General features: G+C 51.4%; 1 protein-coding gene across 4 annotated transcripts in view; it reads right to left on the minus strand.

The window, feature by feature from the left end:
* Window positions 1-27,878, minus strand: part of PRKAG2 (protein kinase AMP-activated non-catalytic subunit gamma 2) — a 262,603-nt gene that overhangs the window by 82,953 nt on the left and 151,772 nt on the right. For all 4 annotated transcript variants that reach the window (XM_040464568.1, XM_040464567.1, XM_040464569.1 and 1 more), the window contains one exon: window positions 18,399-18,616. In XM_040464568.1, coding sequence (XP_040320502.1) covers window positions 18,399-18,616 — 218 coding nt within the window. The remainder of the gene's footprint in view (window positions 1-18,398; window positions 18,617-27,878) is intronic.

Below are 27,878 nucleotides of genomic sequence, written 5' to 3' on the forward strand. Positions count from 1 at the left end.
GTGAGTTAACTGATTTCATCAGTGAATAAACTATGATGACTAAACCTAAAGCCTGAGTAGCGCCACTCCGTGGTTCACTTCTGTGGCGACGTTAGAAAAATCATAAGCACATCATTACTCATCATGGCCCCGGAGAAATACACGTGTGCTGTCCGGTGAGTCAAGACAAACTGGAAACAACTAGAAGCTGCAATCAGATGCCAACACCGGGGACGCCTCGTGACGGTGCGATAAACCAGAGCTCCTTTCACACGCAAGTGCCTTAGTCCGCCACGTTCTGGGCCAAGCGTAGATCCTTGAAAGACGGGATCCGTTTGCAAGGCCCCGAGTCAAGGGAGGCCATGTCTTAGAGAGCGTGTGTGAATCAAGTCAGCACCGGCCTTCTCTTCCATCGTTGTTTCCTGCTTTAGGAAGGGGAGGTGACTTGGCTGTGTCGGGTCAGTGCTTTGGTGCAGGTAACATCCCGGGATTCAGAGAAGCCAAGAGTGGGCAAAAATCTCAAAAGGGGGGCATCATTCGCCAGGCGTTACTTCCTTCAGTTAAGATTTCTAAGACTAATGTCAAAGTCAAAACACGTGACTAAAGCAGAGACGAAATGAAGAAAGCAAGGAATACTGATGGGAACAAGGTGTACTTGACCTCGAAGCTCATGCCTTTCTTCCCTCAGCGGTCCCGGATCGGAGCCCCCGCCCTCCCACACGCTGCCTATGTATTCAGCACATCGGTCTCTGAGGCTCGTGTCGATGTGTGTTATGTGCCTGGTTCGGTTCTCGGCTCCAGCTAGGTGCCAATAAATGATAGTTTTTTTTTTTTAATTTATTAAAAAAATTTTTTTTAATGTTGATTTTTTTTTTTTTTTTGAAGGAGAGAGAGAGACAGAGCATGAGCAGGGGAGGGGCAGAGGGAGAGGGAGACACAGAATCTGAAGCGGGTTCCAGGCTCTGAGCCATCAGCACAGAGCCCGATGCGGGGCTCAGACCCACAGACTGTAAGACCATGACCTGAGCCTAAGTCGGAGGCTTAACCCACTGAGCCACCCAGGTACCCCAATAGTTGTTCTTAATTTGGGGGGTGCTGTTTCATAACGGGAAAACAACATAGGTTTCAAAGGTAGGTCTCCACATGAACCATGTCTCTACTAGGTATCAGTCACAGAGTCTCAAGCAGATTACTTACGTTTTCAAAAGGAGATAATAATACCTCCTTTGCTGAGCTGGCGGAGACTCAACCGAAATAGTGTGTGCCTGGCTCGTGACAGGCAGCAACAAGTGGGTTTTCACTGTGTCCCTAATTTCACAATCTACAAACCAGGCAGGGGAGAGGGACTGTATCACACTGGGAGGATGGGGAGTCAAAGAACCTGCATTTGCTGTAAGAAATCAACGTGCCAAATGTTTATTAAAGAAAGAATAATCAACTATATTATATTCAAAGGATGGTGGGTACATTTGTCCCACGGATCCCAGAGCACCTACTGTTGTCCTCCGCGTTCTCCAAATCCACTGAAGACCACTTTAAGACTCAAAATGACAGGGGCGCCTGGGTGGCTCGGTTGGTTAAGCATCTGCCTTCAGCTCAGGTCATGATCTCATGGCTCATGGGTTTGAGCTCCGTGTCAGGCTCTGTGCTGACCGCTCGGAGGCTGGAGCCTGCTTCGGATTCTGGGTCTCCCTCTCTCGCTTCCCCTCCACTAACTCACACGCTCACTCACACGCTCTCTCTCAAAAGTAAACATTAAAAACATTTTTTTAACTCACACGCTCACTCGCATGCTCTCTCTCAAAAGTAAACATTAAAACAATTTTTTTTAAAGACTGAAAGTGACATTTTCATAAAATATTTGCATCCAAATGTGCCTTATCTAGTTGAATATTGGGCAGAGAACACGCAGAAACGCTATGAGATAGGATTATCCCACACACTTCAACGAGGGGCGTGTTATGAGTTTAAGCCACAACTAGTATCACTGAGCGTCTAGGACAGCGTGTTGCAATCATTCGAAAAGGTCATTTCTGGCGTAGATGAGTAAGGAGCCCGTTCATATCATTGCATCTGCTGTCCATTTGTGTTAAGGACCAAACTGGAAATAGGGCACAGAAACTCCTAATTACGGGCTGATGATCTTCTGAGTCCATTCAGAATTTAATTCATTAAGACTGGAGAGGAGAATGAGTCTTACTCTCTCCTTACTAGGAGACGGTTACTAGGGGGGGATCTGGTGACTGAACAATCAACCACGATCCAAGCTGCCCTGTTAAGGTGCTGTCAGAACGGAAATCAAATTTGACCTTATTTTACGTGCTTGGCTACTCAACAAAATAGATCTGTAAACATAGCTCGATCTTCTCACATTTGGTCTTGGTGGTTTATTTCCAAAGTAGTCTCTTTATAATTTTGTTTTGAATAGACCTTCTTTTATTCCTCGTAGTTGTTGTAGCCAGGCAATGCATTCTGTGCTCTCCTGCCATTTCTGCCTCCTCCACTATTTCTCAGAAAAATAAAAAATGGCTTTGCGACGTTGAGGGGAATACGTACACCCCCTCCCATTTAAGCTAAATGCTGGCTGTGGTCTATGTTCTTGGAGCTACTGGCTCTAAAAGCCCTTGTACTTGCTTTTGCCCTCCTGTAATAAGGCAATGGACGAGTTTTCATGTTGACTTGAAGGCCTTTCCTCTCACATCATGCAGATACCTTAACATTACGGTCTTTGCGCAATCAATGCAGACACAGGCAAACCTAATGCACAAGTGAAATGCAGTCTACAGTTAATGCCCAGTGGGAGATAGACATTTTCTTTGATTGCCCATTTGTAAGATTGAACAAGTGGGCAGGCAGAGTGACAACACGGCCCCGTCCCTGGACACGTGGCCCAAGAGCAGGAAGGATCACAGAATCTTTCTTGAGCCACTGACATCAAGTCTCTGTTTTGAAGAGAAATGCTCTGATGGTTTCAGCACATAATGCTATTAGATACGGCCTCTTGGGGGGCATTCTAGGAAAACTCCTGAGTGCATTAAGTAGAGTTTTTTCCCTTAGCAATGTCAGAACACATCCAACGTAGCTGATGTTAAATTATTTCTGCAATTCATTCTTACATTCTGGAAAAGAATAAACTATGTGGGTTATACATCCCAATTCCAGCATCATCATATCTGGGTAATGAGCACATGAATTTGTATTTGCGGATTCCCCCAACCCCATTTTCAGTGGCCAGGCGTAACAAAAGTGAAAGGCCGGAATCAAGTCCAGAGCAAGGACAGATCTGAAGAAGAGGAAAACGTTCCTTTCGTGCCCTTGCCCACCTGAGTCCTCAGAGTGGCCGCTGAGTCCCCAGCAGGGAAAGAGCTCAGACACGCCTGCAGATTCCCGGTACTGAAGTATTATATAGTCAGTTTCTTAAAAGAATCTGATCGCCAGCGAGTAGGTCTACTGGAATTGCACCTTCTTTTATCCAAATACCAATACGATCTCCGTCCGATGGTTCCTGGTACGTTAAACATGTTCTCCAGGCTACACGTCACGTGCATCGTTTACTGGATTGGACCCAGCAGTCGGCTTCACGATTTGAAGAGTCGAAAGTAATAGCTAATATTGCGTGACCACCACATTTTATGAAAATGAGACCTTTGAAAATCACATCCTCCTGACAACCCAACCGGGTAAACTAAAGACCGGGCCTGATTAGAGCATTAGTGGAAAGTCCATTGCTGAACAATCTTGTCCCGGTCTTTTTTAAAAAAAAAAAAAAAAAAAAAAAAATTTTTAATGTTTATTTATACTTGAGACAGAGAGAGACAGAGCATGAATGGGGGAGGGGCAGAGAGAGAGGGAGACACAGAATCCGAAGCAGGCTCCAGGCTCGGAGCCATCAGCACAGAGCCCGACGTGGGGCTCGAACTCACAAACGGCAAGATCACGACCTGAGCCGAAGTCAAACGCTTAACCGACTGAGTTACCCAGGCGCCCCCTTCTTAGCCCTTTTTAGGCATGCAGTTCGGTCAAGTACATTCACGCTGTTGTGCCACTACCCATCTCCAGGATTCCGTCATCCCAGAGGAAGGCTTTTAAAAGAGATAATCAAATACTTCTCCAGATGTACCTAATTTTTGAAATTAAACGCAAAGATGGTAAATGGAACGGCACAATCAGACTAAACCGAGGTAATTGAATAGCCTTACCAATTTGTGAATGAACACAGGATGAGCAAAGGGCTTTTAATCTGCTTTTGCTACGGTGTGCGAAGAGGAAATCGTTGGCCGAGGTGTAGAAATCACATTGGAATCGCCTCTGTGTGGTTCCTTAGAGAGTCTGCTCTTGAACCACCTGCTTCGATCCCCCTTTTACTGAAGCCAATGCCTCTGGTCACACTCATGATGAAAAGATGTAATCCTGACTCGGGACTCAAAACAGCAGTGCTCTCGGGTTCTGTGCCCAGCCTCAAAAATCGCGGGGAAAACGTGTTACGACACACAGCCTCCAGAAGCAGGTCTACTGGAGCACTGCTAGAGAATTCGGGTAGTCCCTCGTGAACAGGTTCCCCACTCCGGCCTCAGAGAGATGCCAGGGGAGGCCTGTTTGAAACGTTTCCACCATTCCAGTGGCTAATTTCTACGGAGTCCTTCCACAAAGCTATTAATCCTGGTGTTTGGGTTTGTGTCTCTGTTGTACCCGTGACCCTCTACCAGGCAAAGTTAATGCTTTTCCAAGGGCTATGGGTGAGAGGAAAATCCTGGTTCTGAGCGGAAGGAATTTCCATCTAAATGCAAATCAAGACAAGCCCGTCTAGAAGGCGCGAGTAGATATGGTCACGTTCCACCACCAGAATGCACTTTCATCCAAAGGGCAAAGAGAATCATTTTCCGAACCCCTGCTTCTCCACTCCAGACTTAGCTTTATCTGTGCCCCGGATGCCTCTATTTGATGTCCCAAAAGAATCAAAAGAAGTATGGCCCAAATGGAACTTGCCTTTCTTCCCCAGATCTCCTTCTTCCTCTTAATTTAAGGACACCACCATCCAGCTCTTCTTGCCAGAAAGTGGAGAGTCACCCTTGAGCCCTCCTCCCGCATGCCATGTATCTGGGGTCTCCCCCAGACCAGTCGATTTTTTAAAAATACATACTTTTTAAATGTTTGTTTATTTTTGAGAGAGAAAGAGACAGAGCATGAGCGGGGGAGGGGCAGAGAGGGAGGGAAACACGGAATCCGAAGCAGGCTCTGGGCTCCGAGCTGTCAGCACAGAGCCCGACGTGGGGCTCGAATCCACGAACTGTGAGACCGTGACCTGAGCCAAAGTGGGGCGCTTAACCCACCGAGTCCCTCGGGCACCCCCTCCCCGCCGGCCGGTTTTCTCTCTTTATGCTTTCATACTTCACCCCTTCCTCTAAATCTCCACTCCTGTGGCCTGAATTCAGCCCTCCGTTGTATCTTGCTGGACCACCGTGGTTCTTTTTACTGGGCTGCCTTCTTAGTCTACCCCAGGCTTCCTCCGGCTTCTAGCCTGTCAGCTGGAGTAATCCTTCTATTAAAATGCAAGCTGACCAACTCGCTCCTCTAAACCCCCGCCAGGGTAGGCAAGGAAGACTTTACGATGCCCATCTGTGCTGCTGACGTCGCGTTCACATCCTTTCCTTACTCAAGGAGATTAAGGGGATGAATAAGGGCCCTTCCCCTTTAATTTATATTAACCCCAAATCTCCTCAACCCAGTCCCAAAGCAGGCTGTGTAACATCATTAATGCTCTGGGGGTAAGGAGAATACGGATCCCCCAGTCCTAACTCCATAGGATCACCTGCCAGTTTGCCAACTTTATGACCAATTCGACTGCTGGGCGTCTGGCGGGCAGGACTGATGATCGCCTTCCCTTGCGCTCTCCCGGGGGGCCAGTGCTGTGCCTTCAGTGGGGGCAGGGCTCTACGGCTGGCCCCTTGCCTCTCTGGGGACAAGTCCCGTCCTGGCACTCTGCGTGGGATGTCCTATTAATTAATGAGACGCAGTAAAGGGAGGCTGTGTCTGGCACAGATGAGTCAGGGGCTGGCAAGTGTTTCTTTTCTTTTTTTCCTGAGAAAAGGCCAGATAATAACTACGTTAGGTTTTGCAGGCCATCCGGTCTTCGTTGGCCGTATCCCCCTCTCTGTGGCAGCACGAAAGCAGCCACCGCCGATGCGTGAATGAGTGGGCGTGGCTGCGTATTAATACAACTTTAATTATAGAAAGAGATGATGGGCCAGATTTGGCTCCTGGGCCGTGGCGGGGGCCCCTTGCATCAGGCACATGAGCTAAGATGCCGAGTCGGTGTGTGACGGGTGGGCCGAGAAGCCCGGACTTCTCTAGAGGCTGTATGAAATCACGCTGAGGGCGTGGGCTTTGGAGCCCAGCTGCCCCGGTTCAAAACCTGACTTCAGTGCCAGCGACAGAGCTTCGAGAAGCTCACACACGATGCTCTCCTTTGATCCTCACATAAAGCCTGTCTCTTCACAGGACAGAGGAGTGGGTGGACAGGGTGGAAGTTTCCGGAACCTGTACCTCCTTCCATCAGCACATTAACACGCTCAGGCCATGCCCATCTTTGAGAAGAAATGCCCTCGGGCTCCCGCCAGCCCCGGCCCTCCCTCGTGGCTCCTCTCCACTCTGAACTTTGCGACAAAGCTTCCTTCTCCATCTACCCTCCCCGAGCCGTCCCTGCAGGCTGGCTTCTGCCCTGAGCTTATACAGAGCCGCGATCAAGACGGTCTCTTCCACGAGACACACGTTTAGTCGAGGCCTGTTGCATTGTTAGGCGACGTGCTTGGAAAAGCCAGCCCAGGGGAAGGAAAAAGCTAATTGCAACGTATTCTACCTCCCAGCAGAGGTGCTGTCTGTCGGTTGGTCCCCGTGAGAAACTCCAGGGAACAGCCCAACCCCACATGACACTGATATTTTAACCATTGCCTCGCCCAGGGTTGCTCTGCTCGGGTGGAGAAGTTCAAGACGAAGCCTGCAGCAGCCCCGATCGTGATGGCAGATTTCACCAACAGAAGACCGGCTCTTGTCAGCCAAGACAGCAAAAGAAGTCACCGTGAGAAATTGATGTTTGTATCCCGGTAATCACAACAACGCAGAGTGCACATCCCCCATGGTAGGCTGTGGCCCGTGAGTGAAGAGGCGGGGGCACTCCTCGGCCACACTGGCCCCGGGTTCCGGCTCCTGGGGACCTGCTCTTCCCGAGACTCTTGAGGGAGGAGTGCCCTGTCAGCTGTCCCAGTGCCCAGTATCCTGCCAGGCAAATGACGGGATCTTAGGAAACAGCCACCGAACGACTCACTTCCCTCATGGGTCCCCGGGGAGGTGACAGAGGTAGGCCATTGGTCAAGTTAAAAAAAAAAAAAAAATCAAGGTAAAAAAGATTCAACATCCTTTCCTGGAGCTCAGCTACCCTGGGGAACAGAATCAATCAGAATCTCAGAGACCCAGGCCAGGGCTCAGAAGCACAGGCCAGGCTCTCAGTCAAGTATGTCTCTCTTATTTGGGCTCTGCTGCCTTCTGTTCGTCGAGTCACGATTCTACCAGCGCAGGGACACGGGAAGGATGCCAATTATAATACCTTTTTTTGACAGCTGGGACAGTAGACATTTTCTGCCTCTTCAACACACTGGCAACACTTGTGCAAGCAACAACTCTCGTGATAACCAACGCTGTTACGAATCAGCTCTCTCCGGCGCTCCTACTCCTTGACCCAATATGAATTTTTCCCGAACTATTTTTAAAATATCTAATCTGCTGTGAGTAATGGGCTATGGAACTCTTAGTGTGCCATTTCTAGGCAGATAATTTTAACACCAAGACCTTCTGAGGCTGTAACCTGAAATTTAAAATGGTAGGTGGGAATATAAAAACGAAAGAGTGCGCGTAAAATCTTATCTATTCCTTCACGTCAAGTGATTTGAAATATTTTTAGATTTTTAAAAATTTAATGGTGTGTGTGTGTTTTTTTTAATGTTATTTGCTTTTGAGAGATGGCGGGGAGGGACAGAGAGACAGGGGGACAGAGGATCTGAAGCAGGCTCTGTGCTGACAGCAGAGAGCACGGTGCGGGGCTTGAACTCACGAATTGTGACATCGTAACCTGAGCCGAAGTTGGACACTTAACTGACTGAGCCACCCAAGTGCCCCGATATTTTTAGATTTTTAAAGGGCTTTCCTATCTTAGAATTTTTGAGATGTTTATTCTTGAGAGAGACAGACTGTGAGTGGGGGAGGGGCAATGAGAGAGGGAGGCACAGAATCCGAAGCAGGCTCCAGGCTCTAAACTAAAAGCTCAGAGCCTGACATGGGGCTTGAACCCACCAACTGTGAGATCATGACCTGAGCCGAAGTGGAAGCCACCCAGGCACCCCTAAAGTGCTTTCCTATCTTAAAAAGTAAAAAGGTAATCATTCTAAATAACAATCTTGAAAGATTGCTTGGTGATTTCCTTCCAAATAGTCATATGAGGAAAACCAGAGATCTTGGAGACTGATTCAGTGGTTAAGACAGTTTTTTAAAAGAACCCCAAACTTCTGAGTTTATTATCTGATGCTGAATTCATTGAGTTATATTATCTCCCCACATACATGATAAAGTAAGCATTGGTTGTCTTTTGATATGTAACAGATCACCTCAAAGCTCAGTGCTTTAAATGCCACTTGATCATGGTGAATAATTCTTTTTATATGCTGCTGAATTCGATTTGCTAGTATCTTGTTGAGAATTTTTTGCATCCATATCCATCAGGGATCTTGGCCTGTAGTTCTCTTTTTTTCAATATTTGCAAATCAATCAATGTGATATATCACATTAATAAAAGAAAAGAACCATATGATCCTGTCAATCGATGCAGAAAAGCATTTGACAAAATTCAGCATCCTTTCTTAATAAAAACCCTCGAGAGAGTCGGGATAGAAGGAACATACTTAAACATCATAAAAGCCATTTATGAAAAGCCTACAGCTAATATCATCCTCAATGGGGAAAAACGGAGAGCTTTCCCCCTGAGATCAGGAGCACGACAGGGATGTCCACTCTCACCGCTGTTGTTTATCATAGTGTTGGAAGTGCTAGCATCAGCAATTAGACAACAAAAGGAAATCAAAGGCATCAAAATTGGCAAAGATGAAGTTAAGCTTTCGCTTTTTGCAGATGACATGATATTATACATGGGAAATCTGACAGACTCCACCAAAAGTCTGCTAGAACTGATACATGAATTCAGCAAAGTCGCAGGATACAAAATCAATGTACAGAAATCAGTTGCATTCTTATACACTAATAACGAAGCAACAGAAAGACAAATACAGAAACTGATCTCATTCACAATTGCACCAAGAATCATAAAATACCTAGGAATACCTAACCAAAGATGTAAAATATCTGTGTGCTGAAAACTATAGAAAACTTATGAAGGAAGTTGAAGAAGATACAAAGAAATGGAAAAACATTCTGTGCTCATAGATTGGAAGAATATTGTTAAAATGTCAATACTACCCAAGGCTATCTACGTGTTCATTGCAATCCCAATCAAAATTGCACCAGCATTCTTCTCAGAGCTAGAACAAACAATCCTAAAATTTGTATGGAACCACAAAAGACCCTAATAGCCAAAGTAATATTGAAGAAGGAAACCAAAGCAGGAGGCATCACAATCCCAGACTTTAGCCTCTACTACAAAGCTGTAATCATCAAGACAGTATGGTATTGGCACAAAAACAGACACAAAGACCAATGGAAGAGAGACTCCAGAATTGGACCCACAGATGTATGGCCAACTAATCTTTGACAAAGCAGGAAAGAATATCCAATGGAAAAAAGACAGTCTCTTTAACAAATGAGAGCTTTCCCATTTAATAAATGGTGCTGGGAGAACTGGACAGCAACATGCAGAAGAATGAAACTAGACCACTTTCTGACACCATTCACAAAAATAAACTCAAAATGGATGAAGGACCTGGATGTGAGACAGGAAACCATCAAAACCCTAGAGGAGAAAGCAGGAAAAAACCTCTCTGACCTCAGCCACAGCAATTTCTTACTCAACACATCTCTAAAGGCAAGGGAATTAAAAGAAAAACTGAACTATTGGGACCTCATCAAGATAAAAAGTTTCTGCACTGCAAAGGAAACAATCAACAAAACTAAAAGGCAACCGACGGAATGGGAAAAGATATTTGCCAATGACATATCAGATAAAGGGCTAGTATCCAAAATCTATAAAGAACTCATCAAACTCCACACCTGAAAAACAAATAATCCATAAAGAATTGGGCAGAAGACATGAATAGACACTTCTCTAAAGAAGACATCCAGATGGCCAACAGGCACATGAAAAGATGCTCAATGTCACTCCTCATCAGGGAAATACAAATCAAAACCACACTGGGATACCACCTCATGCTGGTCAGAGTGGCTAAAATGAACAAATCAGGAGATTATAGATGCTGGTGAGGATGTGGAGAAATGGGAACCCTCTTGCACTGTTGGTGGGAATGCAAACTGGGGCAGCTGCTCTGGAAAACAGTGTGGAGGTTCCTCAAAAAATTAAAAATAGATCTACCCTATGACCCAGCAATAGCACTGCTAGGAATTTACCCAGGGAATACAGGAATGCTGATGCACTGGTGCACTTATACCCCAATGTTTATGGCAGCACTTTCAACAACAGCCAAATTATGGAAAGAGCCTAAATGTCCACCACCTGACGAATGGATAAAGAAGATGTGGTTTATGTATACAATGGAATACTACTAGGCAATGAGAAAGAATGAAATCTGGCCATTTGCAGCAATATGGATGGAACTGGAGGGTATTGTGCTAAGTGAAATAAGTCAGGCAGAGAAAGACAGATACCGTATTTTTTCACTCTTATGTAGATCCTGAGAAACTTAATAGAAGACCAGGTGGGGAGGGGAAGTGGGGGGAAAGTTGGAGAGGGAGGGAGGCAAACCATAAGAGACTCTTAAATGCAGAGAACAAACTGAGGGTGGATGGGGGGTGGGGGAGAGGGGAAAATGGGTGATGGGCACTGAGAAGGGCACCTTTTGGGATGAGCACTGGGTGTTGTATGGAAACCAGTTTGACAATAAATTATATATATATAAAAGCTCAGTGGTTTAAGACAGCAATATTAATTTATTACCTGCAATGGAGAATTGTGCCCTGCCTCCCAAATTCATATGTTGAAGCCCTTAATCCCCCAGTGTGACTGTATTTGGAGATGGGGCCTTTAAAGAAGTTACTAAAGGTAAGTGAGGTAATAGGGTGGGGCCCTAATCCAATAGGACTTGTGTCCTTATAAGAGGAGGAAGAGACAAGAAGAATGTGTGTGTACAGAGGAAAGACCATGTGGGGACACAGCGAGAGAGTGGCCATCTGCAGCCAAGGAGGCCTCAGGAGAAACCAAACCTGTCAACACCTTGATCTTGGACTTCTGGCCTTCACAGCTGTGACAAATGAATTTCTGCTAAGCCCCCTAGTCTGTGGCATTTTGTTCTAAGAGCCCTAGAAGAATAATACATTATTTCTTATGGTTTCTGTGGGTCAGGAATTCATGAGCAGTTCAGCTGGGTGGTCCTGGATCTGTGACCAGGTCTCTCGGTCCAGTATTGGCTGGGGCTGCAGTCTCATCCAAAGGCTTGACTGCGGCTGGAGGATTCACATCCATGGTGGTTCACTCCCACAGCTGGGAAGCTGGTGGTGGGTGTTGGCTGGGGCCTTAGTGCCTCTCCCCCCTGGGCCTAATAAAACCATTTTCATTCACCCCCCACCAACGAAACCCTTTTCTTCAGTTTAGTTATGTGTTAAATATATCATAAGAAGAAATGTGATAGCCTTTTTTTGTCACCTATCAGAATTTTGGGATCGTAAATCAAAGAAATTAAGTCGAGAATAAGTCCATGCTTAGTAATTGTGAGGTCCTTCTCAGATCCCCCTTGAGAAATGAAGGATTTCCCCCCAGCCATTGGGGATCTGCCAGGCGATGACCCTCAACGATTAGCCAGGACAGCCCTTGGCTGAATAGAGTTGTCTTGTCTGAGGTTAACCCCCTCCCAGGAGAGCTGTCATCTAATGACTGGCTGATGTAAGTGGAGAAACGCCTGGCTCCTTCACCCCAACTTGGGACAGCCCTGAGGAGCGTCCCCCTCCCCCTCACTGGTTTTAGCGTTCCCCGTGGGTCTGCTGAAGACCTTGTCGAGACTGTACTGCATTTCAGCTTCTCCCTCAGGCCCTTCCGCCTCCTTCCTTTCTCTCCCAAGCATTGATCCTAAGAGTGCTTCCTAATAAACATCCTGCACATTCATTTCTGTCTAGAGTCAGCCTCTCAGGGAACATGAACTGCAGCGGCCACCTTTTTGGGAAATTACTCTCTGAGAAGTCCGCCATCTCAATGAGACTCCTCACATAGAGACAAATGAACTTCTAGACTCCAGGATGCTGTGTTCAGCTGCAGATGCAGCTGTGGAAACCCAGTGGTAAGACGTGTATGTGGTCGATCTCACAATGGGCCCACGGCCTCCACCTCTTCCCACGTCTATGCTCTCCACAGTGTGACTTTGTCACTTCTGCCTTGTTCTGTTGGCCAAAGCAAGTGAAAAACCCAGCCCAGCTTCAAGGGCAGAGGAAACAGATTCTGTCTCAGGTAGGGGTCCGTATACCAGATCTACACCTAGGCATCATGAAGACTTGTATACGCGTCCGTGTCTCCTGGAATCATGTCACTGCCATAAGAACAACTTGGGATAGCCTCCGGGGGGAGCAGAGACCACGCGGAACAGAGGTGAGACATTCCAGCTGGAACCACCCTGGCCCTACCAGATGCCAAGTGACCTGGTAAGTGACCGCAGACGTGTAAGCACAGCCAAGACCAGAAGGGTGCCCAAGCCAAAGTGAGGACCCACAGAATTGTGAGCCAAATAGACGGTTGCCATCTTACATCTTGGGGAGGTTTGTTATGGCAACAGAAGAGCTGATACAGCACGCGATCGTGTCGGATACAGGAGTCAACCAGGCAAGAGAAGAAGAGACCCCAGGCTGCAGCAGATACCTTGGGTTCCTTGTCATTGGCTTAGGAACTGACTCTGCTTCTAGGGACTCTGACCCAAGACACAGGTCAAGAGTGAAATTCCTAGAAGAAAAAGAGGGAGAGCACAGGAAGAACTGTTGTGGAAAGGGCACCGGAGAAGTACTGAGCCCTCTCCTACCCTCATATCAAGTTGCCAACGCAACGGAAGACGGTTCTTCCACCGGTCCAAGACAAACACCTCCCACCACCCAAGGAATCTCACCCATTTCCTTCATAAGAGCGGAACCGAATGCTCGCCTTTTCCCTTCTGTCGTTAACCACTTCCCTCCTACTGACTCTGTCCCGATTAGTGCTTACATCTATTCCCATTTGTAGGAAGAAACCATCACCTCCATTCTAACAGCAACAGCCCTCTCTCCTCCCCTTCAAAGTCAGGACTCTTGAGTTATCTACATGAGAGACTTTTACTTCTTCACCTCTTTGTCATTCAACCCACGTTCAGTGGCTTACACGCTTGACCACAGTATTCTTGTCAGTGTTGTTAGTGACCTCAGTCCTTACATTCTAGGCCAGTCTACTGCATTTTGGTGTCACTGGTCACTCCTCCAAATGCATGAAACACATTCCTTTTGCTTCTGTGTGTGCCTACTTTTCTGCCTTATTAACACCGGTCCACTTCTTTCCACCATCAGCTACCACCGGGCCCAGATGATTGCGCCCCATGTCTCATCTGAGCCCCTGTGTGACTCAATTTCAATCTCATTTCCACACCCACCCACCCAGAGCATCCAAAAAGGCAAAGCTGATTATTGCTCTCGTCTGCTGAAAAAAAGTCCGCTTCCTTCCTCTGGGATTGGTTCTTCCACTCACTCAGACTAGACTGGGTGTTTTCTCCCGTAATAACAGCACAGGTTCTATCAAACTCTCGTAACTATTCACCTGTCTGCACCCCCCAGATAGACGACTTTCCTGCCTGTGTGCAGCGAGCCATTAGCTATCTCTTGAAGCCCTCCAGTGTACAATGTGCTGTTAATCAAGCAGTGAGTAGAACAAACACGGCCCTGCCTCACGCGAGCGTCTCACACATTTGTCACGTGTTCCCCCTTCCTGCGCACAGTTTCTGGCACATAGCAGTTGCTTACTAAGTATGTGTCGAATAAATAAATAATAAAAATGAGTGCTATCTAGGGGGCGTCTGGGTGGCTCAGTCGATTCAGCATCCAACTCTTGATTTTGGCTCAGGTCACGATCTCACGGTTGTGAGATGGAGCCCCACGTCGGGCTCTGCGCTGACAGCGTGGAGCCTGTTTGGGATTCTCTCTGACCCTCTCTCTCCACTCCACCTCCCTCTCAAGATAAATAAATGAACATTAAAAAAAAAAGAGTGCTTCTAACTGCCTTTATCCCCATTCCAATTTTAGAGTAAGATTCACGGGAACACATTTTGTAAAATGGATCTTCAGGGTCAGTGTTTACAGAAAGTGCCTCTCTGTTCCAAAGGGCAGAGACAAATTATTTCTAAATATTTTTAGGCTGACAGAGTCATTAAGTGACTCACATTCCTCCAATGAAGATTATGCTGGTAGCCAATTATTGAAATCAGCCGAGCTCTTAAGGAACTTAGCACATAAAGACGATTGACACAGTTCAATGATAAAGAAGCACATTTTACATGAACTTGAAATGACCATCAGCCCTCCTGCTAAGGGTCTGCTCAAAGCAGAACAGACCCAGCAAGCAGCGGCTGTGGAGGCCGTGAGCAGGAGCTCCCAGACGCCTTGGGTGACAAAGGTTACAGATGCAATCAGGCCTGTCCCATTTCAGGGAGCCAGTGGGGACTCTGTCTTCCAATTTTGAAATGTATCATTTCACAACATAAGTGGAGAGCCTCTGGTGATCACCCTGATTTTCTGAAGCTCAAACTATATAAACGCTGTAGTCTCGTCTGAATCACTTTTTAAAAAAGAATTAGATGGGGGCGCCTGGGTGGCCTAGCCGGATAAGTGTCTGACTTCAGCTCAGGTCATGATCTCGTGGTTCCTGAGTTCGAGCCCCACGTCGGGCTCTGTGCTGACAGCTCGGAGCCTGGAGCCTGTTTCAGATTCTGTGTCTCCCTCTCTCTCTGCCCCTCCCCTGCCACTCATGCTCTGTCTCTCTCTCTCTCTCTCTCTCTCTCAAAAATAAACATTAAAAAATTGTAGTGAAATATACACAATATAAAATTTATCATCTTAACCATTTTTAAGAGTCCAACTCAATGGTAGTGGTTTTTTTAAAAAAATTTTTTAATGTTTATTTATTTTTGAGACAATGCGAGAGACAGAGTGCAAGCAGGGGAGGTACAGACAGAGGGAGACACAGAATCCGAAGCGGGCTCCAGGCTCCGAGCTGTCAGCCCAGAGCCCGACGCGGGGCTCGAACTCATGAACCGTGAGATCATGACCTGAGCTGAAGTCGGACGCTTAACCCACTGAGCCACCCGGGCGCCCCAATGATAGTGGTTTTAAGCGCATTCACACTGTTGTGCAACCAGCACCCCCATCATCTCCAAAACTTTTCATTCCCATACTGGAACTGTGTCCCCATGAAACGCTAACTCCCCATTCCTCCCCGCCCAGCCCCTGGCAGTTACCGTTCTATTTTCTGTGTCTATGAATCTGACTACTCTGGGGACCTCACGCACGTGGAATCACACGGGACTTGTCCTTTTGTGGCTGACTTACTTCACTCAGCATCGTGTCCTCAGGGCTCATCCGGGTTGTGGCAGGTGTCAGCACTGCCTTCCCTTTTAAGGCTAAGATCCCCTTGTACGGGATGACCACATCTTGTCTCTCAGGACGTTTGGATGATTGCTGAAACATTGCTGAAATGTCACACGTGCCATCAGCCACGTGTGGGGAATCGTGGGCCCTGACCGGGGCATGCATCACTGAGCGTGGAAGACAGCTGAAGACACTTCCTCTCTGGCCCCGGAACGACCTGGGAAATCCCAGAAGGACCCCGGCCTGTGGACCTCAACCATGGGCTTCTTGGTTTTCCAGTCAATGTCCCAGGAAAAAAACTGGCATTGGCCCAAGAGCGCCCTCTGGATTCTCTCCTACTTAAACTCGGAAAGGCCGGCACAAAACTTCTGCAATCAGGATCGCCGCCAGTGACCTAAACTGAAAATAACGGTTTTCTCTTCAAATCTCTGCCTCTTCCTAAACGGGGCCGTGCTATCAGGCATCACTAGTCAACGAGGAGAAACCGGTATTTTGAGACTTTGGCCTCTCTGCTGGTCACTTCTGTCTTTAGTCCTCCTCCTGCTCCCGGCCCCCACGGGCTCCCTCTGTCCCAGATCTCCTGTGTTAAATGCCCAGGAGACCCTTTCTAGATCGTCTCTCGCTCCCGCCCAAGAACCTGGGGGACCTTCCTCCGAGCGCCATAGCTCTCCGGGGCCAAGCCCTGTAGCCTGCCTCATCTGGGATGTTCCTCTGCTTCCTCGGCTTCCCGTCTCCAGCCCACCTCCTAGTCTGCTGCTAGGTCCTGGACCCTCGGAGAGGGCCCGCGGCCCCGCTCCTTCTCTATGCTGCAGTCGCGCTCATTCCTGCCCAAGTCACGGCGAATTTTCTTCTCTGGAAGGCTCTCCCTTCACCTCCCCGCCTCTCATTTAAACCCTCCCAGTTACACAAGGCTCAGCTCACTGCTGCCACTGCACTGGGGCCTTCATGGCCCTTATCAGACAACAGCATTTCCCCTCTCCCCTCCTCTAGAGTGGATTATTTGCCTACTCTCTGTCCCCACTCGACCTCCTTTCTGATTTTACTTAACGGCTTTATCTGAGCGTTCTTCTTCTTTTTTTTTTAAGTTTATTTTTTGAGAGAGAGAGAGAAAGTGCCGTGGGGGAGAGGCAGAGAGAGAGGGAGAATCCCAAGCAGGCGCCACTCTCAGCGCAGAGACCGACGCGGGGCTCGAACTCGCAAACCGTGAGGTCATGACCTGAGCTGAAGTCGGACGCTTAACGGCCTGAGCCACCCAGGCGGCCCTGGTGGAGTGTTCTTCTGTTCCCGGTAAGACTGGAAGCCCGAGAAGGCAGAAATAATACATTGCATTTTATCCCTCGGCACCCGGAACAATACTCTGCTAAGGGTACGCTCGTAAAGTCATCACCAAAAGAACCAGGAGAACAGTGATGGTATCTTCTCTGCATGACAGACCCATGTTGGCGCCCCAAAGAGAACAACCCCAGTGGTTGGGTTGTGTCCCCCCAAACAGCTACGGAGAAGGCTTCCGCTCCGATGCCCGTGAGCGTGACCCCATTTGGAAATAAGGTCTTTGCAGGCGTGACGAAGTAAAGACGAGCCGGAGCACGGCTGGGCCCTAATCCGGGATGAAGGGCGGCCCTACAAGAAGGGGGAAACGTGGACACGTGTAGACACAGGGCCCACAGCCACGTGAAGACCGAGGCAGAGGCTGGTGTGATGCGGCCACAAGCCAAGAAAAGCTGGGGCTCTCGGAAGCCTGAAGAGTCGAGGGAGGGTCGTCCCCGCTAGAGACTTCGCAGGGAGCAGGGTCCTGCCCCAACCAGGACTTCAGACCGTCAGCCTCGGGCGCGGTGAGACAAGAGCTTCCTGTTCGTGTAAGCGACCCACCCCCCCGAGTTCATGCGCTTCGTTACAGCGGCCCCAGGGAACGAATCCAGCAACCGAATACGACAGTTCCACCCACATAGACGGACTCCGGACACGCTTCTCGCACCCTTGCTGGGCCCAGGAATAACAGTATCGACGTGCCTTCTACGAGCCAGGGTTGGAGGGCGTCTCCACGCTTGGGGACACCGTGCTGCTGGAGAGGGCCCGCGTCCCGCCACTAGGCCGGCTTCTCCCGCCGGGGTCCACTAGCCCCCCTCCTCGGGAGGGTGCAGGGGCCCCGGGCTCCCCCCCCCCCCCGCCCCGAAAGCCTCACCTTTGCCAGCACGCTCCCCAAGCCAAATGCTGCCAACCTTGAAATCTTAACACTCGACAATAAAACTTCAATTCGAACAGCCTGTTGCTTTGCCTATGGCTTCTCCCTTGGGTTTCCCAATCAGGATAAATTCAAATAAAGCTCTTAAGGGCTGATTTTTGTTCGTTGGTTGGTTGGTTTTTAAAGAAGCTGAGGCAAGAAACACTTTCCGGTCACGCCGCAGGCATGACCACTTTCCATTTAATTTCCGTTTGCCCGCTGTGCCCTCAGCAGTTTTTGTTGTCGTTGTCATTGTTTTTCCTCAGCCTGCGATTTATGATAAAATATACCAGAAAGGTCGGGGGTGCACAGCCTTGACTTCGGCTACGTTCAGCCAGACTCTGCCCTCCCTCCCGACGCCTGGCGGCCCGGCCCACGGACTTACGGTTCTGGAGGAAGCATGGCGCGTGGGTGATGCTGACGGAGGCCCGGCTGTGCTCTGGAAGGAGGACGGGCAGTACCTCTGGCCTGTGTCCGGAGGGGAAGTGGAGGCATAGATGCGATTTTCCAGTCGCTCAGGCTCATGCTTGTAGGATTCGAGAGGAAACGTGTGCTGCTTGGCCGCTTGGGTGGGTGTCGACGGAGAGGAGGAGAGGCCTGAGGCTGAGGAGGAGACCAGAAGAGCTGTTAGGAGTCTGGCTGAGACAGAAGAAGGCAAGAGAAGGGCTCTTCCACTTCCAAGAGCCCCAAATCTCAAATGGCAAGAATCTAAATTATTAAATTCTGAATGTTGGGGACAAACTCGTATCAACGTATTATTATTATTATTTTTTTTTAATGATTAGTTTTGAGAGACAGAGAGACAGAGGTGAGCAGGGGAGGGGCAGAGAGAGAGGGAGACACAGACTCCGAAGCAGGCTCCGGGCCTCGAGCTGTCAGCACAGAGCCCTGACGCGGGGCTCGAACCCACGAGTCGAAGTCGGACGCTCAACCGACTGAACCACCCAGGTGCCCCTTTATCAACGTACTCCTCCCCTGCAGAGCGTGTGGCCAGAGCACACGGAGTGGAACCAGGGTAGGGAAGTTCATAAAGTAGGCCACAGAGACAAAGGTCGACGTTGCGGAAGTCACGTGACGACTAAGAACCACACGAAACGTGCGATGACCGTCAAAATGCGCAACCTAAATCTTGCCACCGTGAGTTTGCGGAGGCGAGAGTTGGCCACGAGGGTGAATGCTGAGGGGACGCGGGAGGAGGAGCAGGCCTGGGAAGGGGCCTCGCAAAGTGACAAAGTGAAAAGTCACACGGATAGGGACGAGTGGGAAGCAGATGCGGAGTGGGGGGGGGCGGCAAAGAATTGCGGGGAGACCGTCCACTTCAACAGGGTGTGTGCAATCCAGGGGCCTGCCTCGGGCGGGCAGCCATCACTCCCGTCTAGCTGACCATGCCATAAATCATCGTTGGGGCTATGCGTGTCCCCCAAATAGCTGTGTGGAAGTCTGAACCCCCGGCACTTGTGAATGTGACCTTATTTGGAAAGAGGGTCTTTGCAGATGCCATCAGGTTACAATGAGGTCAAGCTGGAGTAGGCTGGGCTCTTAACCCGACGGGACCGGTGTCCTTATAAGAGGAGAAGCCATAGAAATGGACACACACGCAGAGGAGAAGCCAGGTGACGAGAGAGGCAGAGACCGAAGTGATGCATCCCTAGGCCAAGGAGCACCAAGCCCCCTCGGCGACCAGAAGCTAAAAGAGGCACCAGAGGTCGCTACCCAGGATCTCAGAGGGAGCACGGCCCTGCTGACACCTTGGCTTCAGCCCAAACGTTAAGCCACACAAGACAAAGCAAGGGTGTCGGGAGACGGAGCCCGAGGGTTACCTGCCGTGTCCCGCGTTCCAGACCCCTCTGCTCACACAGAGACACGTGTGCTCCCTTCTCTGCTTCCGTCCTCGCTCCCCGGAGGGGCCTCCCACTCCTCAGGAGTCAGTTCAACCGACCTCCTTTTCCTGACGCCACGGCCCGTGGCTTCTCGCTCCCCCGGACCCAGGAGCACGTCGTATCTGTGCAGCACGTGACCAGGGAACGAGAAGATATTTCCCGCTAAAGCCAAGTGTGAAACCGCGTCAGTCTTCTGTCCCCAACAGAAGCCGCCCTTTGTCTGTGGGGCAGGGGCTCTGGGCCACACTGCTGGGTCCCCACAGCAGCCAGCGCCGGCCTGGTGAGGGGAAGGAAGGTTCCTGGAAGACGCTTGCCCCAGCAGGCAAGGCGGGACAAGAGAGCACGAAGGGCCTAAGGCTCCAGCTCAGCTCGCGTCTTCTCTGCCTCCCCGAGCCCAGAGAGTGTGGGGGGCACGTAGGTCCCTGGTGGGCATTTCGGAAGGAATCCGTCGAAGGAGGAGCGTCGTCTTCTAGGGAGCCGCTCTTCCCGCGAAGCCATCCCGAGTGGGAAGGCCCGCTCCAGGCGGACCCCCGGGAGGCAGATGACGGCAGGAGACAGAACACTCTAGCACCCATGGGTTTGTGGGTCTCAACTTAAGGCACAAAAAGGCCTCCAACAGGACAGCCCCGACTCTTAAAAACAAAAGCTTTCCCCCAGAGGCCTTGAGAAGCCAGGCTTGCTGCGAGGCGGGGCTGGGGGTGGGGGAGAGAGGATCAAGCACGGGGGATCTGGGGGGTCTCCAGCTGGTGGGGGGCAGGGGGAGACGGGAAGGGTCCGGCAGGCAGGGGGAGACAGGGGCCGCCTGGCCCAGGTCTTCTCTAGCGTCACGGCTCCATCGCTCCCCGGCGATGCCCGCAGAGTGGCGAGGGACGAGGATGCCAGCCAGGGGGCTCCAGGGGGTGCGCCCGGGTCATCAGAGGGCTCGGCTGGGGAGCAGCGGAGGGGGCTGCTTTGTGGAGCCCCGCCTCCCCGGGCTGGTGGCGCGTCCTTCCCTGGCTCTTCCAGCGAGAGTCCTCAGCTGGCCCGCCAGCCCGGCCCGTCACAGCGTGGCCCAGAACAGGCCAGTTCCCACGGCACCGTCGAGCAGGGAATTCTGTGTTCTGCGCTCCCAATGCTCCCCCGGCCGCTGGACACAGAGGCCCCCCCCCCCCCCGCCGGTGCTTTCCGAGGCCGAGTACTGGAGACCCAACAGAGGCGCGGAGAGGGACGGGGGGCCGTTGGGACTCCAGGCTGGGGCCACCAACCACGTTCTAACAGCCTGTGAGAGGCCCTCCCGCGAAGCCCCTGTGGGGGTCTTGGCTTTCCGTGTGAAGGAGGGACAGGCCCAGCGACGCCCAGCACCCCTGGGTGCCAAAGCACCCGTGTCTGTCCGAACACAGGGCACAATCCAGACCAGCCCCTCCATCTTGCCTGTGACTTTCCTCCCAGATCCGGCTCATACTGGCTCAAACCACACCTACAGAGGAGTGTTCAGAGGCACGGACAAATCATGTACCTCTGTGGAGGCGCTTTGGCAACATCTAGCAAAGCTACACATGCACATGCTCCTTGGCCCAGCAGTCTGCTTCTGGGATTTCCTTCCACAGACGTAGGGGCAGAATTGCTAAACGGCGAGCGTGTGGGGTCCTTCGTGACAGTGGTGCTTTTATTTTTTTATTATTTTTTTAAATGCTTATTTATTTTTGACAGAGAGAGACAGAGCATGAGCAGGAGAGGGGCAGAGAGAGAGGGAGACACAGAATCCGAAACAGGTTCCAGGCTCTGAGCCGTCAGCACAGAGCCTGATGTGGGGCTCGAACTCACAGATCGTGAGATCATGACCTGAGCCGAAGTCGGATGCTTAACTGACCCAGCCACCCAGGTGCGCCCCATACAGTGGTGCTTTGGAAAGCAGGGACTGGAGGGCCGCCTGGGTGGCTCAGTCCCTTGAGCATCAGACTCTCGATTGTGGCTCAGGTCACGATCCCAGGGTCTTGGGATCAAGCCCCGGGTCAGGATCCACACAGTGTATACCCTGCTTAAGATTCTCTCTCTCCCCCTCTAAAAATAAATAAGTAAACAAACAAAATTACGCAAAAGTTAAAAATTAAAATACAATACAATAAAACAAAATAAAATAAAGTAAAAGCAGAGATTGGAGACTCAGGTGCTCATGGGTGGGAAGAGGCTAACACGATGACCGCATATCCACAGGGATGGCCATGGCTCCCCGACGGGGCACGACGAGCTTCCTCATCCTTACCTCGGAGACGCGGCGGCAAGTGAAAAGGCAAACCCCAGAGCCATCCGTAGAGAATGAAACCATTTCTAGTCCCAGAAAAGGGGATGGGAATGTATATACGTATCTGTCCGCGTGTGTGGAGTGTCTGGGGAAGGCTGTGAAAGCCCTGGAGGCGGGAACGGCTGGCAGAAAACACCGTCACAGTGCACCCTTTGTCATTTTACAACTTTCATATCACGTGGATGTGTCCTCTATTCAGAAAATTACTTTCTCCAGCCCCGATTCTGCTTTTGAGCCAAGAGGCTGGCTAACATTGAATGTAAGCGTCTCCTGCCCCCTGCCCTGATCCCAGCCGCCCCCACCAGCCCTGAGGGGAGGTCTGTGTCCCCACCTACATGAAAGCACTCCGAGGGCGGGCGGGACTGGGCGCGCGCTCTCTCTCTCTCTCTCTGTCTGCAAGAAGCTCTCCCATTTACAACATTCTTCAGGGATCGAGCCCAGTCACCATGAAGGAAGGGACAGTCATAGCTGGTAGAATTCCTTGCGAGCTCTTTGGATCTAGAATGTTCATTCCTACGTGTGAATAATTAAAGAGAACAAGACTGAGCAGCTTGCCACCTAAGAGGGCTCTTGAGAGCACAAATGGCGGCTCCCGCTTCTCCCGTGGCTCGGCCTCTGTGGGCCGTCCCCACGTGAGTCCTGGAAGGGTCCTAAGCCCACGCTGACCGAGGGCAGGAAGGACGGCGGAGAAGACACGCAGCCCTAGACACAACCTTGCTGCACTGTCTGCAGTGAGGAGACGATGGGTGGGCTTCCCATCTGGTGGCGGGAGCGACTGGTTTCTGGGGGAAGGGTGTGATTCTCCGTGCCCCCCAAGACAGCCCCTCTCACCGAAATCTTTCCAAGTTCAAAGGATCCTTCCACCTTGCCACCAGGCCTCCTCTCAGAGTGGGTGGTCTTGCTGCCGAAGACAGAAGGATGCTCTGGACTCTGGGGGGAGGGGGGCGCGGGGAGAGAATGACCCTTCCGGAAAGTGGGGCTTCGCAGGCCGGCAGGCAGGAGAACTTAGAAAGCACTGGGTGTGGCAGAGAAGTGAGAGGCGGGTGGGAGGGAAGGGGGTCCCGGAGGAGAGTGGGCTTGGGGCTCTGCGGGATTCCTCCCACGGGGTGGCCTGGGGTAGGCAAGGGCGGGCCTCGTCCAAACGTATTTCTCTTCCGCCCCAGCCGGCAAGAGCGGAGACATGCGAGGCGGGTAGAGAGGAGACTTCTAGTCGCTTCTCTGCTGTTTCACCCAGGGAGGGGAAGGGGCATCCTACGAAGGAAGGCGGGGCGGTTCTGCATAGACGAATCCAGCCGCACGCGGTCCTCACCGAAAGAATCCTAGCCAGGGGGAATCGGCAGTGAGGGAGTCCTAAACTTGTCCCTCTTTTGTCGACCGGTGTCACAATTTATCAACAAAGAGGAGAGTGGGGCCGTGCTGCCACAATCCCCCAGTATCCTGGAAATCGACCAACGTCTCTCCTAATCACAGGGCAAACTGCCAGAGCACGATCGTTCAGGAAGGCCACGGTCTACACAGCCGGCTGCCGGGGGCCAGGCCCGTGCAGGCGCGGAGGAGGGGGCAGGTTCCCGTGAAGCAGACGACTCCCACCTTTGAGACCCGCTTGGGGAAACTGGGGCGACACCACACCGAAGCCCAAACCAGGCACGCCCCGTGGTGAGCCCTGGAGTGAAAAGCGTGTAACGCTAACCCAGGAGGGGCTCGGAGAAAGGGCGGGAAAGCCCGGCGGAGACACCAGGAGGGAGCCGGGCCCGCGCCTCGGAAAATAAAACCCATCTGCCCCCGACCAGGCGTCTTTCCGAAGGGCCCCGACAAGACCGGGCTGTGGCCACGGTACCCAGGTCACAGACAGGTTTCCCCCGTTGTGCTCTTCTGAGAAGGCTTTCCTTCTTTCTTCTGCTTCTTAAGGGCTTTGTTTAGAGCTGCCGTCGGCCTCCGAGAGCGAACAATGCCTTTGATTTTCCTGGGGCGGCAGCCAGGATAAGTGAATAGGCACACTGAGCCAACAGAAATGGCTCCTGGCAGCCACGCAAGACATCAGGCAAGTGGCTCCAGACACCAGGGAGCCAGGAGCTGGTGACTTCACAGGGCCAGGCCGTACTGGCATGAGCTACGTCTAGGGAGGCGGGGGAGGAGACAGAACAGCGGTGCCCCCGGGAGCAAGACGGCAGGGGTCTGCGGAAGGACAGCAATGCGGGAGGAAGGAGGAGGCCCTTGTGCAAGTCAAGGCCCTTGAGCAAACCAAGCCCTTGTGTCGGGAAACATAAACCAGGTAGACCAGATGGCTGCGTGCTGGGCGCGGGCACATGTGCCCCCTTCCCCCTGCCCTTGGGCAGCGCACGGTCTGAGTAACAAGAGAGAGGAGAAAATTCGTCTTGTTCCTGATCTTAAACGTCCTCGCTGACCGCTGTCCCAGGAGAAGAGCAAATATTCAATATGCATCGGATGGGAGACTCGCTTATATGCAGTTTTTTAAAAAATTATTATTTTTTAACCCCTATTCGTTTTTGAGAGAGAGAGCGCGCGCGTGGGGAAAGGGCGGGGAGAGAGGGAGACACAGAATCCCAAACAGGCTCCGAGCTCCACGCTGTCAGTGCAGAGCCCGACGCGGGGCTCAAACTCATGAACCGCAAGATCGTGACCTGGGCCGAAGTCGCCCGCTTAACCGACTGAGCCACCCAGGTGCCCCGCGAATCTGGGTTTTCTGAAGTTCCCCAGGTGGTTCAGTGGCCAGACAAGTTCTGAACCATTAATTGAATATAGACTCCTCATTCTGTAGGTAAGAAACTTCTAGAAGAAGTTCTTCCCATTCTTTGTGGCCATGTAGAACCAGGGCCTCAGCTCTCTCTCCCAGTCTCTCTCTCTCATAGCTCTCTTCTTCAAGAGGGGAAGTTCTCTTCTGAGTCCCAAGCCCCCTGCCTGGTCTCTGAGGGAAATCATTCTTCCCACCATCGACGGCAGTCTCATGCAGATGACCCTGAATTATGCCTCATCTCTGGTCACCAGGTGTTCCTTCAGCCACTGGACAGTGCTCCCAGGGCCCTTCCCCTTTTCAGCTCTTGCTCCAAATGTTCCAGAATCACTCATTTCCTAAAAGACCCTTTCCTGAGATCCTCCCCACCTCACCCACCCCAGCCGGGTCCCCCCCCTCTCTCTTAGGGGTAAAGTTTCCAGACTATCGTCTCAGGACTGGCCTAGGATCTCCTTACAAACCAACGGCTTTGGCCCTGGCCATCCTTGACTTTACTCTCAATTCACATGTCGACTGGCAGTCGGGTTTTAGGCTGCAAGTTTTGCTTATAGACTCCAAGAATCTGTTTTGCAATCTTTTATCATTGAAACTATTCAAAATATGCTGGAGGCTGTCTAGAGTCATTTGGGAATCAAAGCGTTATGGTAATCCAGTGGGTGAAAAATTCTTTCTCTAAAGAAAACACAAAATTCTTTTAGGACATTTTCTGAGGTTCTTATTCGCCTAGAAGGAATCCAGGAAAAACTAGTTTTACACGGCTGTGCACACCCAATAGGGGTCTGGACCTAGGTATTAGGTAATGGAGTGGGCGCAAGCATGTCGATAGTTGCATAGGTAAACCGGAAAAGGACACAAAATGAAAACAGGGACTGACTCTAGATCAGTCCCTCCAGTGTGGTCCCTACAGCCTCTGGTGTTGCCCTGGCCTTTAGAAGAGCTGTGCCCTCAGGGGCGCCTGGGTGGCTCAGTCGGTCGAGCGTCCGACTTCGGCTCAGGTCATGATCTCGCGGTTCGTGAGTTCAAGTCCCGCGTCGGGCTCTGTGCTGACAGCTCAGAGCCTGGAGCCTGCTTCGGATTCTTTGCCCCTTCTGTCTCTGTCCCTCCCCCACTCACACTCTGTGTGTGTGTGTGTGTCTCTCTCTCTCTCTCTCTCTCTCTCTCAAAAATAAACATTAAAAAAAGAAAAGAAAAAGAGCTGTGCCCTCTTCACACGCATCTGCAGGTCCGAGGTCTGCTTCGTGAACCCAAAATATAACCCTTGCTCCTTTAGCAAAGCATAGGTGCCTTTTGATGTTGAAGCTAAAAAGTCAATCCTTGGGGAAAGGAAGAGTGAAAAAAAATTCCTCAGTCGCTTTGCAAGAGGGAGAGATTCTAGAACAATCCACCTCCCATCTAAAACAGATTCTGACAAGCAGGTCGCTAAGGATTTGCCAACGAAGGGGCAAGAGCCACGCGGGTCCCTTCTGCCGACGACCTTTGTGGAATCGTGAAAGCGACAGGTGTTTGATACTGTGTACATTGATTGGGCTGCATGTGACAGAATCGGGATAGTCCCCACCAAAAGAATCCCAGCCAGGGGGAATCGGCGCTGAGGGACCTCAGCAGACAAACATCCCGTGGCCTCATTGTACAGTGGAGGAAACGCAGGCCCTGAGAGGTGAAGTGTCAGGCCCGAGGGCAGCAGCTAGGTCGGAAGCCGGACCACGCAGAGCCATCACTTGGGTCTCTAGACCCCCAGCCCGGGGCTGTGAGAGCTTTCGGACACCGGCTTCGCACCCACGGGGTCCCAGGGAGGAGACCATCTGTGTCGGCGAGAGGAAAGAGCAGGCGTTCGCCCAGGAGGACGGCAGGTGCGCGGGGTCAGAGGTGGGAGGGTGAGACCCAAGAGTACCCCTGGGACCCACAATGCTGCACGCGGGCTCTCACTGGCCGGCCCCAGGCTCTTCCTTCCGTGTCCACCAGCTGCCCCCATCCCCCTGGCAGGCTGCCCAGAAGGAGTGGATAGCGACAAGCCGTGGCCAGGACATTCTGGACGTGGGGCAGGAGGAGCTGAGGTTCCTTCCTGGGTCAGTACGGTGACCGTCACTTCCTGAGAGCACACAGGAGAAGAACACTAATTCAGTAAGAGAGCCGCGGAGTCGCCAGGTGCCCAGTGGGCAGGGGGAAGGCTGTCTGGCATTGGCCAGAGGTGGGGCTGGAATGTTTCCGGGCAGGAGCCCCCCCTCCCCACCCTGTCCTGCCCTGCTCGGACGCGCTCCTAGGTCAGGACTCGATTTCCGCGCAAGTTCAGATGAGTCTTTCTAACCTCCATTTCTCCAAGATGCCTGTTTACTGCAGTGCTGTTCCGGCCAATTGTTCCGGCAAAGCCAGCCTGTCCCGGGCGCGCGGTGTCACCATGATGTAAAACAGCAGATCTGGCAGAACTCTGCCGATTTGGGAGCACAGGGAGGGTCGAGGCCCCCAGGCCCCGAAAGCAACCAGTAGCTATGTCCGCTGAGGGACCCTCACGGGGAGAAGAGGGAGCCAGAAGATGGGGTGGAAAATCAGCGTGGATAACCAAATCAGGGGAAGCCAGCGACCACGCCTAACCAGGATCCCGGCACGTGGAAGCTTCCAGAGCGGGCTCTGAGAATCAGAATCTTTACCTTGAGTTTTTCCTACACTTTCCATGATTTGGGCCTCTTAAAAAAAAACGTTTCTTATTTTGAGAGAGAGGGCAAGCGGGGGAGGGGCAGAGAGAGAGAGAGAGAGGGAGACAGAATCCCACGCAGGCTGTCAGCGCAGAGCCCAACGCGGGGCTCGAGCTCGTGAACCGCGAGGGCATAACCCGAGCTGAAATCAAGAGTTGGGTGCTGAACTGACCCAGCCCCCCGGGCGCCCCACAGTTTGGGCCTTTTGAATCGAAGCGGTACCCCTGATGAGAGCTCCTCCCTCCCACAGACCGTGGGCTCA

Source organism: Herpailurus yagouaroundi, unplaced genomic scaffold, assembly GCF_014898765.1.
Source record: "Herpailurus yagouaroundi ecotype Mexico unplaced genomic scaffold, PumYag 483, whole genome shotgun sequence".
Lineage (NCBI taxonomy): Eukaryota > Metazoa > Chordata > Mammalia > Carnivora > Felidae > Herpailurus > Herpailurus yagouaroundi.